This window comes from Ornithodoros turicata, chromosome 8 (assembly GCF_037126465.1).
Source record: "Ornithodoros turicata isolate Travis chromosome 8, ASM3712646v1, whole genome shotgun sequence".
NCBI lineage: Eukaryota > Metazoa > Arthropoda > Arachnida > Ixodida > Argasidae > Ornithodoros > Ornithodoros turicata.
Genome location: NC_088208.1, coordinates 37,360,118 through 37,376,150, shown reverse-complemented (window position 1 = coordinate 37,376,150; position 16,033 = coordinate 37,360,118). Strand labels below are relative to the sequence as shown.

Sequence of the window (16,033 nt, the reverse complement as noted above, 5' to 3'; positions counted from 1 at the left end):
TCTCCTCTAGATTTCGGAGGTGCTAGGGTGGGGTAGAGGGTCTGGATAAATCACTGAGCAACACCTCTTCGCTCGATTGCCCTCCTTCGATACATGGGTATGTCAAGGTGGTGATGGAACTGCCTGCCGTAGTCGACCACGCTCGGCGGGCAACGCCATGACTATAGTGCGTCCTGGGTCGACTTCACAGGGAACTGTGCCGATGAAAGAAACCCAGCGTGGTGGTGGTGGTGCTAATGAAAGAGCTCGCCGTTGTGAGCCTCACAGAGGCGGGTTAACGTCACGGCTAACGCTCTGGGGGAATGTGCCACCTGGACCGACGTCTAAGGGAACTGTGCCGACCTATATGTCTGAGGAATACCCAGGAAAATCCCCAGACAGCAGCACAGCCGGCAGCGGAATCCGAAACGGGATACCTTCCAGTCTCAGTGACACGTGACAGGGCTGTGACGAGAAACCCAGGGTGGTGATGATGAAGGGGCTCGCCGTTGTCGGCCTCACATATGTGGGCAACGTCACGACTGACGCCCTGGGGGAATGTGCGTCCTGGGCCGACTTCTAAGAGAACTGTGCCGACATACTATGTCTGAAAGCGTCTGAGGAAAACCCAGCAAAAACCCCAAACAGCACAGCCGGCACTGGGATTCCGGGTACCCCCCAGTCTCGACCTGAGGTGCCCCGCACGCTAACCACTGAGCCACGGGAGCTGGAAGAAACCCAGGGAAAATACCCAGTCGTCTGCTGCAGCCAATCACCGTAGATTTCTGACACAGAAAGCCCATGCGGCTGAAGACGGCGCGTTTCCTTGGTCACGGCCGCTTAAAGTGCGGTTCCAATGGACCTCTACCCGGGAAACGTCACCATGACGTTGGTAGACAGACTGAAACCGAAACAAATCTGAAGGGGAGGGCTGGGTTCCACGAATGGGCACTTGTTCGCTGCCTCCTACTGAAAGAAAAGTAGGACCGAAGGTCGCGTCCCTTTCGGGGACCATCGTAATCCCCTCAAGACCGTGGCTTTCGAGCGCGACCTTGTTCGCCCCCTAGCTTTGAGCGTAGTTCAACTCTACCAAATTGGTGGCGCTGTCGAACACTATGACGTCATTTGTTTACAAGAAAGGAGAGGTCTATTGGAGAGATTGCATTTGTAGCCTCTGCACAGTTCTCTTAAATTCCTCTACATTGCGATGCGCTATAGCAACATGGAGAGAGGCCAGCAGGAAGGAGGAGGAGAAAGGGTGGGTATAATATGCGTCCTGGGCCGACTTCAGGGGAACCTGTTCCCACGCACGGGTTTCTATGCATGGAAGACGTTTTCCTGCAACTGCATGTGCAAACAATGTTGCATATATATAAATCTTGCCACATGTTTATCTTGCTCAAAATATGAGCACTTTGCAGTTTCCTGGTTGAACATGTACATTTCTTATAATTTATTCTTCCAATTTGCCATTGACACCCTCTTTGCCATAACTTGAATGGTAGCAAGCACACAGGTGAGCAGCGAAAAATGTGTAAAAATTATCTTCGTCTGCAGACCAGTTTACAAACGCAAATACTGCTGAAAGCATATCATGTGCATGGCAACGTATTCAGATTTTCCACTGATTTTTAGGGTTCAAAGGCTAGACAAATGTACTTCTGGTGGCTTGTCTAAAATACCATCTCAATACTAATCCATAACGATGGCAAGCACAGCATGTATCCACACCAGGCTGACACACGTTTTGTGTAAATTTACTCCAATTACCCAAAACAACATAAATCATCCCATTTATACCATACACTCTCAGCAAAAAATAATAATAATCGAAGCCAAATGAAAGCCAGCTTGCTTCCCAACACTTGTTGCATCGAAGCTCTCGACACTCACACACGACACTTTAAACGACAATAAAGTCATTTTTGTGCGTTGGTATAAAGGCACGGACACTTCAATAACTCTGTCCTCCATGTTATTTACAAGAGGATCTCCTGGTACACCCTGTAGCCTGCAGTTTCGTTTTCGTTTTTAAAGACACTACTGACTCATTTATGTGTGCATGTGTGTTTCCAGAACATCAGGTTAAACAATTCTGTCTGAAAGTATGCATCATATAGAACTATATTGTGTAATCTTTGTCCTATCCACAAAATAGTGCAACACAAACATTGTAAACATGCAGACGCAACCTAACATGCCGTCTTTGCCGTTCGTGATACTACATTATGTCAATTCTGGCACTTCATAGCAGCACCGCAGTTACAATGATAAAATATAAATATTTGGGCATTATTTTAACCTCATAGAATTATATGTACACTGCTGTCACACACTCCATGCATTCACTGGAAGATGTGCGTACATTAAGACAGTGTTAGTGCGCTCTGGTTTCCATTGCAATGCTCCTTTCCAAAGCAAAGTCGTAATTCAGTGAAAGCGTTCGCTGGACGGTTTCAATTCTTTGGAGGAGGAGGCTTAAATCGGTTCGCTGTGCTGTGCAAGATAACGACGAGTTCAAGACAAACGGAACTCCGTCTATTCCACTGCTCAAACTGAACGCTCCCGACTGACTTCCTTGTGCTGCTGTGCCCTGATGGTCCTCCTTCCTTAGACTTGGGTAAACAGTCTGAAAAGAAGCAACAACAAGGTAGCTCGCACAAGTTCGGCAACATGTAAATTGTGACGCCAGACAAGCCTTTTAACAGATTACAGTTCTACACTGAGCTTGAGAGGGAAATTAGGATCAGAGTTCGCTAACAGATTTTCCTGAGTCACAATATGGGGAGTTATTTTTGCTCCCACTCTGAAGAAGTGTAATGACTGAACAACTTCATTAATTTTCGCAAGTCACGCTTACAGTGATTGGGTACGCGACGGTCTCTTGCCCTTTGCTTGCGCTGCCTCTTCTTTCGACCATAACAAACTCATCTTCTAGTGCTTCGTCAGCTGGCACGACAGCTGCCTGATCCTGCGATTTTTTCTTTCCAAATATACCGAACATGTCGAACATTACTGAACCAAAATAGCTTTAAACTCTTTCAAAGATACAAGCTAAGCAACACGCAGCGCTAGACGTCAACTCCCTAACATCAAAACATTGCAGATTTCATAGCAGATAGCACAAGTTCCAGCCTCTTGCGAACTCAACGGCTGACTGTTTTCGAATGCGACGCCGCCTGTGGCGATTTTTCAAACTCGGATTTCGTGGATATAGTAATACCTCACCCAATAATGTACTACCTACAAAAGTGTACAAGCAAAATTTCAGTTATACAACACGACACAGTATTACACTAATTTTCTGTGAATAATGAGAATGGTAATGACGTCATATACATGGCGCTTGGACGCTGCGTTTGTAGGCGTTTGTGGACTTTTAATCTGTGGTGATGGGATAATGTCCTCTACAACTTGACATTGTATTCGCCTTCAAATGGTCGTCGATGCCTTAATGACGGGCGATAGTATGAAATCCGACCTGCTGGGCAGCGAGCGACTGAGGATCGAAAGTCGTCAGTCTCGTCGAAATATGTCAAAGAGCATCGCAGTGCTAAATGGTGATCACGCCGTGGATAACGGTAGCATTGGGAACCTTGAAGCCGCCTTCCACGACCACATTTCGTGCACAAAGTCATCGGAATTGGCTCAAATTGAGGACGGCTCGTCGGAGAGGATTACCCTGCCCTGCGAAACCGACCACATATACGCGAACTGTAGTGAAGTGAAGGGGCAGAATAGCAGAGACGATGTCGAAGTGCAAAAGTTGGGAGGAATTGTTCTCAGTCACATAGACTTAATAGAGCAACAACAAGAACAGCTGTTGAAGCGAGATAGGCAGTTGCAAGCGTTAAAACAAGAAAAAGATGCGGTAAGGTGTCTGCGTTGAAAATTTACGGTTCGGCCACCTTTTGTTTACATGCTGTTTGTGTACATGTCGGGCATTGGCACATGCCGGTGTACATGAAGGCGGCTCATAAACAAATGCTCAACATGTCATCATTATACGCATCTTTCAGCTGGTATGGAATTGTTTTTGATGAGTGTGTTTAGTGCAGCAGGTGAACGTAAAAAATGCAAAAATAAACAGGGGTAGAAAAGAAAAAAAAAAAAGGGCCTCGCATTGATGCCGATAGCAGAGCGGTTTGCGTGAATTGCAAAAAACGATTTGTTTTGTTTGTTCGTAGTAATGCCGGCCACATTATAATTTGCACACCGATATGGCATTTTTCTTCTTTTTTTATTGTTCGCTCGCACTGAGCATATCAAGAAGTATTGAACGCCGCGTGCACCGGTTTGTGCATAAGATGAGCGGTCGTGCGTTCGTGATGTGACCGTAAGTTCCACCTTCCGTTCTAAACTTTTGCATGTGCATGTGAACTTTCGAAAGCAGCTTCCGCAGTGGCAGAGATAGAGCTGGTGACGACGCTATTTAGTTCGCACTATGTGCCTTTCAAAAGTTGTAAAGGTTTGCGCGCAACATCGGTGTGCGTGAAATTTGGATGTAGTATGCTAGCAGACGACAGAGAAAGATATGGCTAACATGGCTTCAGTGGGGTGCAGAATAAATCTGTTTCGCATGTTTTCTTGCTGTTGGTGTCGGAGTGGTTGACGTAACTTCAGCTACCTTTACGTTCCTTCATCTCTCTCACTTTTTCTTCTTCTCTTTTGACCCTGCACGGAGGCGTTATTTATTTTATTTTTATTTTTTCAGCAGGCTAAACTTGCTCGACGCAGTGTTGTGAGAGCGACAACTGCGTGTACTTTCTGAATTGCCTTTTGTTGAAATCAAAATGTTCTGCGTGGCCACGTGCACCAAAATTTATATTTTGACTAAACTTCATAACTGGCGGTGTGGTGTGCGGTGAAAGCAAAAGGTGGTTTCCTTCCAACTCTTGCTGTGGAATACAAATCCACTGTGCTGGTTTGTTGCACACCAGAGGGCCAACTAAGCTAACAAAACCCTAAAAAAAATTATTTATTTCTTCCTTTCTTTCTTTCTGGTTCCACCAATCATCGTCATCATTCACATGGTTGATTTTCCCAGAAACCTGCAGTGACGCAATGCCCCTTTTGCAACGTCCTTTCCCTTCCAGCTGAAACAAAAGTTGGAACGTCTGGAGAAGAAATTGTCACAGGCCACTCGCGACACCGCAGCACGGAGACCAACTTTGGCCACTGTTGCGACGCAGACTGATGCCCGGCAGAGTTCTTCCAGTCAGCCCTCGGGCACTTCCCAGAGACGTTCCAGGCCCGTGAAGGCCATCCCAAGGATACGCAAAAGGTACCGATCCTCATTCAGTCCTACACAGCGAGGACTCTCATCAAAATTCTCCGCTGCGGTTAACAACGTGCAGGGCTCGCTCGAATGACTCCGCAACAACGCCGTCTGCGAGGGCTTCTTCCGCAGAGTCGAGCGTACGTGCCGGGACGTCTCGGCCGCCGCCGGCAAAGAGAAAACAGGTAGAGGCCCCCCACGTGGAATCTTCCATACTGTGGACAACGACGCCCTACTACAGCATTGTGGAACAGACGAGCCTCGGCATAACAGCGGAAGAAGAGACATCAGAGAAGATTGAAGGCAAGCCCGCAGTGCATGCCTTCCGCGCATGTCCCTAACGAGTAATTTGTTCATGTTTCAGTTCCCACATGGAGGTTTCACCCCATGCCCAGCGGCTATTCCATGGAGGGCACAGAGGTGAGTTGGGATTGACGCAGAAGGGTGCCTCACATTGAATGGATGGCAGTGACATTATTTTAACAGTATCATATGGCGGCAGACAGACAGGTCTAAGCGGCATAGTGTAACATTTTTGTTGGTTGTGCACCCGGCACAACGAGTTACTCGTGTGACAAGGAACGCTAAATTTATTTTTAATTTGCTAGTAAAATTGAGGTGAAACGGCTCGTGGTGACGTCTGGTGGGAAATAATCCCCAATTTGTCGAGCAACAGCGATCTATGTTCCCGACTGGCTCGATGCTTATGTTGACTACGTAGCCGACACATAGCCGAATTCTTTTGTTTTAGACACAGTGTTATGCGAATGCAACGCAGTTTTGCTGCCGTACTTGACGAGCAATGCGCTGTTGTTGGCGATTTCAACACAGTGTTGGCCGTAATTTTGAATTTTAACTTGCTAAAAAAACCACGAGCACAAATGGGACACAAACTCTGTGATGCAAGGCTACCAAGAGCTCGGGCTATAGCCTAGATAACCTTTTTGATGTTGCAGTACGTTTAACTGTATCGCACGTGCTGCTTTTTTGTTTCAGGATCTCGATGACAAGATATTTGCAAAGCGCCACCAGAAACTGGAATTGGACGAGAGGAGACGGAAAAGGTCAGCACTTGCTTATTTGTTTGTTTGTCGATACGGGACACCCAACAAGGGAGTCATGACAAGAACAGAACATTTCTTTTTATAAATTGTAACTTTGGAAAGGTCATGTTGTTTGTTTCACTTACTACACTATAGAAAACACTTTAGAAAATGGACGCTAGCACTGGCGGTAATGACAGTGCCTAATAAGATGTTTGAAGGTACGGCTCCTTTCTCGCGGCAGATGGGACATCCAGAGGCTGAGAGAGCAACGCAGAACGGAGAGGTTGCTCCAGAGACAGCGGGCAAGCCAAGAGGACGCGGATGACATCAGGAAAAGGCAGCTCGGCTCTTTCTTCTTCAGCCCCAAAAATGGTGGGTCCTCGGAGGTTCACCAGTACGGTATTCGATGCGTCGAAGAGTTTCCATCTTATTTATCCTCTTATTGCAGTGCACTGCATAGAGGTGACGGACAAGCTGCCTGTTGTAGCGTTCGGTCACCCTGTCCCCAGCTTACAAGCAGAGTAAGTTCCACCTATGAATCATGGGGTTCTGTTGGGTTGTACGCTTGGTGAATGCTGTTTCTCCATGTGGTGTGAAATGTAATTAATCAATCCGAAATTAATTTCTACATTTTGCTTTCACCACTTACATTTCTTGTTCACATCACGGGTATGTTGTGAAACCCTTCACGAATGCTCTTCATGACTGATGTCGTGTCTCGAGACAGGGTTGCCAGGTGAAAAAAGTCGCCAATGTGCCATCAGAAAGGAGCCGATCTCCCTTGTACCTAGCCAATCCAATTATATAGCCAGTGGTGTCATACAGAATGAAGGACAACGTACCGACTCACAGAAGGCTGATCGCCAATGAGAAAAAGGAATGAGCACACAGAACGATGAAAAGTACTCTAATTTCACGCGTATTAGCCGCGGCTTATGCGTGATTCTTTTTTTCTTTTCCCCCTGGCACTCTGCGGCTTGTGTCTCATGTTCTCTTGTGTCTCATGTTTTCCGAAACAGTACCGCCCTGCCAGTGCACAAACAATGTGCAACAGGTCCACGTACGAGCAGACTTACCTTCCTGGCGCCATCCCTGATACTGCTTTAACAAAAGGGGTGACAGTGATTCATGTCTTCTGGAAGGGATCTGGCTCAGTGATTCATGTCTGAGCGTCTCGACGGAAATTATTGACACAGCTTTCAGAAAGCGCCTTAGTGGGCCGCTCTGTAATATAACTGATGTTAGCCTCCCTTCTGTCGAATAAGTGATAACCATTTTCGCTGCATTAAAGTCGCTATCGATTTTGTATCTGCGTCACTGCACAAATCAGCCGCGTCGTATTGCCCGCGGCTTATCTGCCGGAAAATTTTCAAAATATTCCTGAAAACGGGCCCCGCAGCTTATCTGCGGTGCGGCTTATACGCGTGAAATTACGGTACTCCAGTTTAGGTGCGCAGGAGTCTCAATTTTTAGCACGAAGAAGTATCCACGAAAGCAATCGTAAAATAGCCAAGGTGCCGTTGCCCAAATTCGACGCCACGGCAGACGGAAAATGGCCCGACTTGGCAGAAAAATGGCCGTACCTGGCAACCCTGGTTGGGTGCCGACTGAAGGAAAGTACGCGTCTCATCCGCGATCGTTTTCAGGGAGTTCTCCTTGCCCTGGTTCGACACGGCCGAACGTGAACGCCGGGAGCAGAGCAAGCAGACGGCGAGACGACCAAGCAAAAGTCACAACCCTGGACACCGCCGGTAACAGTGACGTGCGGCACATCCGGTGTTGCTCTGTGTATACCCAGCTGCAGGAGTGTGTGGCTGCACAAAAGACGCATTTAGGACGATTGTACCCCTGCACATATTCGATCCCCGTTATCCTGAACTGTGGAAGATCTTTCGATGCTCTTGCGATCTCACATGCAGGAAGCGAGCTCTCGGAAGTGGCCCCCCTTATTTTTCAACGGCTTTCAACGGCTCTTTTCTGTTCCCCGGGCTTGTCCGATTCGAGGTGTTGACGAAGATGTGTCTGAAGGAAATTTGGAACCTGGAAGTCGTAAATTGGTGGTTGACGGAACAAAAAGATTTTTCGGAGTAATCCTGCCGATTCTGATGCACTAAATACATTCGCCACAAATTCTGCTCAAAATCTAACAGCTGAGCAAGCTCAGGGTTGGAAGCAGTTTGGATGCAAACAAATGGAGTGGTTAGAAGCGGGCGAATAATTCTGTCTCCCTCACTTGGCAACACTGGGTGCGTTTCAGTTAGCTCGGGCCTCGTGATTATTTTTCCGCGGTATCTCGGTTACTTATAGTCGTGGCAGATTTAAGAAATTTCCTGTAGCAAAACGTTGGCCTAACACGTGCTGTTTAACTCAGAGTAGAGCATGTCCGTGTAAGAATGCCGAGCAGGTTACCACACTGACCCAAGTATAAGGCAGCACACTACTGAACATTGGATGGATGTCCCTCGGACGTCAGTCAGGGTTCAAGCCGTGGATGGGCAGCGCACCATATAATTCAACAAATATGACAAATGAACTCTTAACGGTTAGAATTTGATTGTACAGGTAACAATAGCCCTGTAATTTTACCGACTGTGTGCCGAAAAAATCATGGCTACAAGTGCAAACAGTGGTTGCAGTCTGAATTGTGCGTGAAGTCTAAGAGTGAGGATCGATGTTGGAGGTGTCTATAGGCTCTTAGGAAGACCACATTTCATAAGTGCTGTAAAAAAAAGATAACAGGCTTGTTTCAAGCTCTGCATTATCGTATAAAAATTTTCTAACTACCTGTGCAGTGAACGGGTAGGCGTTATCCCCTACATTCACGATGCCTGCTCGACTTTTGTAGTGGGAATCTTTATGGCTCCGGAAAGCATGTTCTGTTCCAGTTGTAATATGTTGAATTTTATACAATGCAATATGGCTCCTACTAGCCTGGTTCAATAGTAATAATACTAATAAAAGAACAGAATAATGAAATGAATCTTAATCATATTGGCTAACCCAACTGAGTGCAAGCAGAAGGGGGCCTCTGTTGTTTATGCAGGGGAAAACACTTTGTTTTTTCCTTAATTTTTCTCGTACCTGATACTTCTTTGACGAAGACCTCAATTACTGTCAGCGGACATCGTTATGGAATCCACTAAAACACAACCCACATCGGAGAATTCAGCATCGGTGCACAATCCACACAGTTGCATGGCCGTTATTTGTCCGACGGATGATGTATCGATTGATTGGTGGCACCGCAAGTCACGGAAAGCATCTGCCTTATAACTGAATAAGTGCGGGTACTTAAAATGTGGTACTTTTCACCCACAGACACCCTGCATTGAACACCCTGTACATTGAACGTTGTTGCATAGTCATTACTATTCTAGGACCCGCATTATTACTTTGCAGTGTTTGTCTTTGCATTCCTTCCTGTCATAGACGCTTTATATTCATAGTGTACCTGATGCTACTTAACATTTTTTTTAATTTTATTTAAATCTTACTAGACACGTTATCGTTTCCCTAACCCCCATCGTTTCTGTGGTAAGCTTATCTCCTCTCAGAGGAATCCTCACCCGAAGTCGCCCCCCCCCCCCCCTTTTTTTTTTTTTTTGTCGGAGGTTTGAAATGTAATCGATACAGTGCGTTCTACCGTGTATGTGACAACCCCTTGCTTTGTTGGCAGTGTTGTGGCACAGTTACGTAAATTGTGTGGCAGAAGTAACGCGTTAGGAAAACCAAAATGATGATGCAATACGATTACGGCGTTCCAATGCGAGCAGAAGTGCATTAGATAGAAATTAGCGAGGCTGTGTTCTGTCGACTTGTTAATCGATGTATTTTTGGAAACGCTGGCAGAGCTTTGTCAGGACCGTAGAGTCACGGAATCGTGCCGTAGTCGCTCGCATGTAACCTGCACCGGCAAACCACGTAATTCTAAATGAACTATATAATAGAAAAAAAAAAGAATCGAAACCATGTACAGCCCGAGAGTTCTCACGCATCTCGACACATCCCTCATGCCAAAATGGCCCTAGTGTGTTTCGAATACGGCAAAGTGTGTTTGTAATGGTGTTGAGCATAGTTTCATGAGTATCTTACAAGGGTTTGTCATTTCCCAGTGCAACATAAATTTGATTACATGGATGCATTTGATTTACACGGACACATTTCAGTTTGTATTGAACGTATACATCATCTTGAAATTATCATGTTATTACTTGATTTTTTTTTTTAGTTTACAAGTTCCTCTTTCATGCGCTTGTTATACCAAAGCGACTAAAACTTGTACTAAAACTCTTCATTGTTGTCAGTGCTACAACTTGCCATTTTACACAAAAAACGAAGAGGACATCTGTGTCGATTTCTAAGCGTCAGTAACACCTTTATTGTCTAGAGATCGATTGAGATATCGAGATTGATAGAGATATTGATAGAGATGTGTAGAGTCTCCAGTCGGGAATTACGAAATCACTTCATGCCGGTTACGTGCGAGCGAGGACAGCACTTCACGAAGTATAGTTGAACACGTGCGATGCATAAGAGTTGCACCTTAGAAAAGAGAGAGAGAGATGTGTATCGGACTTTGCGGATCGAGAGCTTAAATCTGTGGAGCTATTTTTCATACAAATGTACATAAAGAGAAGAATTTATATACGAGCATAATAATGCAGCTTTCCAGGAACCCTGCAAGTTTTGGACTCTGATTGAATCGTGCAGGACTGAAATGAAATTCTATATTTGCTGCCGTTTTGTAGAACGCACACCTGTACATAGCGTTGTTAGCCTTCACCGCCGCCGCTCTGTGTTTATTGTATTGTAAATAACCGATGCATTTTACCCACTTGCAGAGATTGTGTTTTGCATTGTTTGACAGTTGTCACTGCGAGACTTCCTGTACAGAAAAGACGGTAGAATAAAACATTTGCAAATCAGAAAAAAAAATTGCTGCGAGTGTCACTTAATGAGGGGTAGGAAATGACATTCAACATTGTGCAAAACCCTCTTTCATTCATCAGGCAGATCGTGTATTGATTCAGCCACCAATATGGACATTGCCAAGCGCTGCACACTCAGCACGGCTGTCTCCTTTCTGGTGATCGTCGAAAATGTGAGAAGGCCCAACGTTGTTACGCGATGTCAGCAGATTTGCACGACCTCACGCCAACGCATGTACACATGTATACTACAGTTGTATCTGCAGGCTGCGTGTATGTCACAAAGTGAGCTACAAAGTGCAAACGGGTAAAAATGAACACATTTATCTGTTGCGCTCCGAAAGTGTGGTGCAGTGCCATTTGTATCTTCAACGCATTTTTGCCGTTTGCAATATTCCCCGTAAAAATTTGTTGCGGTCTGTAATAAGCTACGAGGCAAGAAAAACTGTGCGCGTTCAGCGGTTAAACAAACAGATGTGGAAACAAACAGCATGCAACGCTTGGCATCTTAAATGATCACAATAATACAGTTTGTAACTCATAAGGGGCGTACGCAACTCATCATACGTTGCCCGTGTCGTCAGATTATGGGTCCAAGCGCATAGGATGGTATGTTGTCTACACAACTTCTCAATGGAAAACACGTGACGCAGAGATCTACTTTAACAGAAGTACATACTACACCACTGTAAAGTGATACAAATATCGCATCCAAAGTTGTTTGTGTTCACGCTTGAACCGGTAACCGAAATCACATTTTTCGGTTCGGGTTACGGTTAACTGCCGATGGTGAACTGCGGTTACGGTTCTTAAAAAAATTTGGGTGCCAAGCAGTTTTCAGTTCCGTTCCGGTGTCAGTCCCCGGTTGAAACCCTATCTCACTATGGATGTACTACGCGTGCTTCCTCGCCATATTTTGTTACTTGTTGGAGAATATGACAAAAACAAAAAAATTATGGAGAGACGTTTCATTGCTTCTTTAATAAATCTGCCTACCAACCCCCCCCCCCCCCCCCCCCCGCCAGGCTGTGGGTCTGCACGCTGCCCCAGCAATTTGGTGGAATGCTACAAGCTGCTGAGACACAACATCCTCCACGAGAGACGTTGAATAAGAGTGGCTGCAGAGCACTGTGACACCACTCACGCCCATGGTTGGAACACGGGGTGTTATTGCTTATCACACCATCATCCAAAGGGATCAACCAGCGAGGAAGAAAATGGAAGCGTACGCGATTCCTAATGCAATTGAATCTGTTTATAGTGACCCAGCACACAGTGAAATAATGCACATAACTACATATGTAATGTTCTTCAATGACAGCATCTTCTGCAGTTTGAGGACTTCCAGAACATGGATGAGAAAACAGCAAGGAACAGACTTAGCAGAAGCACACCCCCCCAAAGTGCAGGGGTGCCAAACTCGTTTTTGGCTGGGTGCCACACTGCACCCACGTGCAACATCAATACGGTTTATTCGGTGCTCGGCTCATCGATTGGAGCGAGAGAGAGATAAAAGAAGAAAAAAAATGTACAGTCTCATCAAGGCCGACCGTAGATGCACCTCCAAAGCATAGCAAAGGAAGAAATAAAACTTTATTTACACACACACTTGGCTCCACATGAACCTGAACGTCCCAAATTCGTAGTACACAGTTCCACTGGTTACCAACATCATGCTCAACCAGGCAGAGCCAGTAACAAAAGTGTTGCCCCCGCGATTGTGACTTTTCTCTGGGGAAGAAGGAAGAGGTGAAAGGACAAAAACTTGCGAATACCCCCCCAGGACCCCCCCGCACTAAAAATACTTCGAACTCCAGCATTCAACAAGCGTCCTGGTGCGCGCCCTCGTCCTAATTCCGGTCATCTGACCGCGGTGAATGCCGCGGTGTCCATGCACGAATGCAATGCAAATTATGCAAGATCAGTTTTGTGAACAATGGCTCTGTGATTATTGAAACGAAAGAGGAAAAAAAAAACAGTATATATATGCAGCAGCGCGAAAGTTCCTTGCACTCCTTCTCTACAAAGTATGGCGGGATGTCTTTTCTCTGCCCTGTCCTATCGTTCAGTGTACGGGGGTTGGCAACACTGGCATTCTGCACGAATTTGCACATGTTGGTAGGGCGGACTGGCACAATGTGTGACGGTCCCTGCGGCTGGAATGCTAGCGGCCGCCTGTCTGTTCCTGGTAGACCTCGATGACGTCGTCGTTGACCATTTCCAGCTGGAACGAAGGAGGAACTCTTATAATCATAGATTCAGAAGTTACCCGTCAAAAAGAACTCGTTACGAGTTAAGTTACCGTGCGAAAAATGTAACTAAGTTAATAACAAAGTTCTTCAGCCTGAAATGTATCACAGTTACTGAGTTACTTCCAAGTTACTTCGGACACAAAATAGCATTACGCAGGCGCAGCGCGCGTGAGCAGTTGAGTTAGACCTTGAGTTGCCTGCGGAGGAGTGCAACACGCTTAGATCGTTGTCGTTTATGTCCAACAATAGACCTCTCCCTGTTTGTAAACAAATGACGTCATAGTGTTCGACAGCGCCACGAATTTGGTAGAATTGAACTACGCTCGAAGCTAGAGGTGAACAAGGTCGCATCCGAAAGCCACGGTCTTGAGGGGATTACGATATGTTCCCTTAAAGGGAAAAGGGGTCCTGCTCTTCTTTCAATGAGAAGCAGAGAACAAGTGCCCATCTGTGGAATCCCGCCCTCTCCTTCCCATTCGTTTCGGTTTCACTCTGTCTACCAATGTCATGATGACGTTTCTCTGGTAGAGGTCTATTCGAATGCTTTGCATCTTACTCCCTGTGGGCGCACAATGGTACAGCTTCATTTCAATGGCAGCGGTTCTTACTTTCCCAATAAAATACTGTCATTGATTGAATATCACGTTTCATTGCAAAAAATGCCATGAAGGAACCGGAGAGAAAGCAAGAAAATATGTGGATGTGAGTGAAAAGCGAGTAAAAAGTAACTAGGAACTTAAGTTACTTAGGCAAAGTTACCTGAAAAAGGAACGAGTTCCTCTGAGAGTTACCACGGCGCAAAAGTACCGAGATAAGTTACAAGCTACCAAAAAAAGGAACTTAGTTACAGTAACGAGTTACTTCGAACTCTGCTTATAATGATGACACAATGAAAGGTAAGAGCGCCAGCATTTGAAAGAAACAAAGCGTTTGCTGCATGCCAACCAATCGGGGGACTGCTGTGGGGGTAGCAATGCTAGAGCTGTGCCAACTTTACGGTCCGTAAAGGCATGGACGTAACTTTACGCAGCACTGAAACGGCATAATTTCTCTGCGGTGACCCCCTTGTGGCAGTCAGAAGCAACCACGACTCTACAGCACTCTCCATTGGCATAAAGTAACACCAAAGTGCAGAAATTTCTAGCAGGATGAAAGATGCGTTACCTCAACAGCATCATCCAAAAGGAACAGGGTTTATGATTAAGCATGAGGGAGACCGCAGTTTACACTTCCTCCTCGAGGCTTGTGGTCCCCCACTGGCCCTTGCAAAAAATTACCGCTGTGTCATGCCTCTTCAGAAGGAGGGAAAGGGAAAAGCGTAAACTGCGGTTTCCTTTGTGCTCAAAATCATGAATGACAGGACAAATGAATCTGTTCCTTTCGTACTGCTGCCAAGGTAACAGCATCTTTAATTCCTATCTATCTTTGAACATACAATGTACTACTCTTACTAGCTACAATGTGTAAGTATCAAAGTGCTGTGAAAGGCATTACCTGCTTCGGTGTCTCGTCATCATTGATTCTTTTCCCATCAAACAAGAACCTTAGCGAGTTAACAGAGACTGCCTGCGAAGTAACAATTATTTGTTTGTTTGTTTTTCTCAAAAATCGTCTATAATTCAGGCATCACAGATCACAGGGCAAGAAATAGGTGGTCTCCCCGAACAAGGGAATCAATCTTACCACACGTTCACTGTACGACTTCTTAAGCTTGCCCATCTGTGTGGTCATCTTGACCCTGAAGTGAATTTCATTGCCGTCCTGAAACAGGGCGTACAACTTCACTACCGCATGCAATACTCACACTGCAGTATCGTTTCTGGCAGACGCACAATACGATATTTATAGACTTGACTAAGTGTGGAGCTATAAATCAATTACGTTAAAAAGTAGCACTGAAAGCACAACGGACACACAGTGAATGACTGGTGTAAAAGTTCCTGAAACAGGGCGCCTGATTGAATGATTTCACCTGGAGCTCGATTAAACATGAAACATGACGTTAGGCTTACCAAACATCACGCATAACGGACACACAAAGCACATGCTATGTAACAGTTTCAGGTGTAATCTTCACAGCATCATCTGCTTGAAACGCACACCGAATATACCATTTTGAGTATCTAAAACCTACCTGGCCAACAACTTTTAGCTTTATGTACTCTGACGAGCTGTCTCCCTCAGGTTTAGGGTCCTACGAGAACAAATTTGACGCCGTCCGTTTATGAAGGAATTCTGGAAACTTATACGCTTACGTGTGAGAAGATGACTTACCTGACTATGGTCAGACATCTTAATCAATTATCTCACGGCTAGCTTTAATCAACAAACTGAAGTTCTAGTCTCAAACAGAGAGCGGCGAAGCTAGAGGGACAACAACGGCGCGAACGAAGCCGCCATAAACCGAGATAGATGGCACCGGTGGCACTAAATAATGTAAACTAAAACGTGATTTGCGTTTTCATAAGTGTTGTCAATTTGCGTTGTATTTTTTAGCTAGCACTTATGCAACTGTGTCCTGCAGCATGAAACAAAATTATATTAAAATTA

The 16,033-nt window shown here is 45.5% G+C and overlaps 2 protein-coding genes and 1 long non-coding RNA gene across 3 annotated transcripts; 1 reads left to right on the top strand and 2 right to left on the bottom strand.

Moving 5' to 3' along the window:
• Positions 1 to 1,417: 1,417 nt before the first annotated feature.
• Positions 1,418 to 3,146, bottom strand: LOC135366232 (uncharacterized). Its single transcript, XR_010414116.1, has 2 exons — positions 2,840 to 3,146; positions 1,418 to 2,608 (listed from the first exon to the last, which is right to left on the bottom strand). It is a non-coding gene; the product is annotated as an uncharacterized LOC135366232 (long non-coding RNA).
• Positions 3,147 to 3,315: 169 nt separating this feature from the next.
• Positions 3,316 to 11,133, top strand: LOC135367209 (male-specific lethal 1-like 1). The gene is made up of 8 exons (XM_064600368.1): positions 3,316 to 3,850; positions 5,076 to 5,263; positions 5,337 to 5,560; positions 5,622 to 5,677; positions 6,254 to 6,321; positions 6,545 to 6,675; positions 6,752 to 6,824; positions 7,950 to 11,133. The coding sequence occupies exons 1-8, from the start codon at positions 3,416 to 3,418 to the stop codon at positions 8,056 to 8,058; spliced, it is 1,284 nt and encodes a 427-aa protein (XP_064456438.1). The 5' UTR covers positions 3,316 to 3,415; the 3' UTR covers positions 8,059 to 11,133.
• Positions 11,134 to 12,804: 1,671 nt separating this feature from the next.
• Positions 12,805 to 15,904, bottom strand: LOC135367208 (small ubiquitin-related modifier-like). The gene is made up of 5 exons (XM_064600367.1): positions 15,758 to 15,904; positions 15,618 to 15,677; positions 15,167 to 15,244; positions 14,978 to 15,049; positions 12,805 to 13,455 (listed from the first exon to the last, which is right to left on the bottom strand). Exons 1-5 carry the CDS (start codon positions 15,773 to 15,775, stop codon positions 13,396 to 13,398), a joined length of 288 nt encoding a protein of 95 aa, XP_064456437.1. The 5' UTR covers positions 15,776 to 15,904; the 3' UTR covers positions 12,805 to 13,395.
• Between the last annotated feature and the right edge of the window lie 129 nt (positions 15,905 to 16,033).

Bases quoted from the DNA above. Each gene is read 5' to 3' on its own strand.
- LOC135367209 (XM_064600368.1), top strand. From the start codon at position 3,416: ATGGTCGTCGATGCCTTAATGACGGGCGATAGTATGAAATCCGACCTG. The intron at 6,322-6,544 runs GTCAGCACTTGC...TTCTCGCGGCAG, and splicing joins GACGAGAGGAGACGGAAAAG to ATGGGACATCCAGAGGCTGA. The intron at 6,676-6,751 runs GTGGGTCCTCGG...CTCTTATTGCAG, and splicing joins CTTCTTCAGCCCCAAAAATG to TGCACTGCATAGAGGTGACG.
- LOC135367208 (XM_064600367.1), bottom strand. The intron at 15,245-15,617 runs GTAGGTTTTAGA...GCCCTGTTTCAG, and splicing joins AGCTAAAAGTTGTTGGCCAG to GACGGCAATGAAATTCACTT. The intron at 13,456-14,977 runs GTAATGCCTTTC...CCTTCGTTCCAG, and splicing joins ATGACGAGACACCGAAGCAG to CTGGAAATGGTCAACGACGA.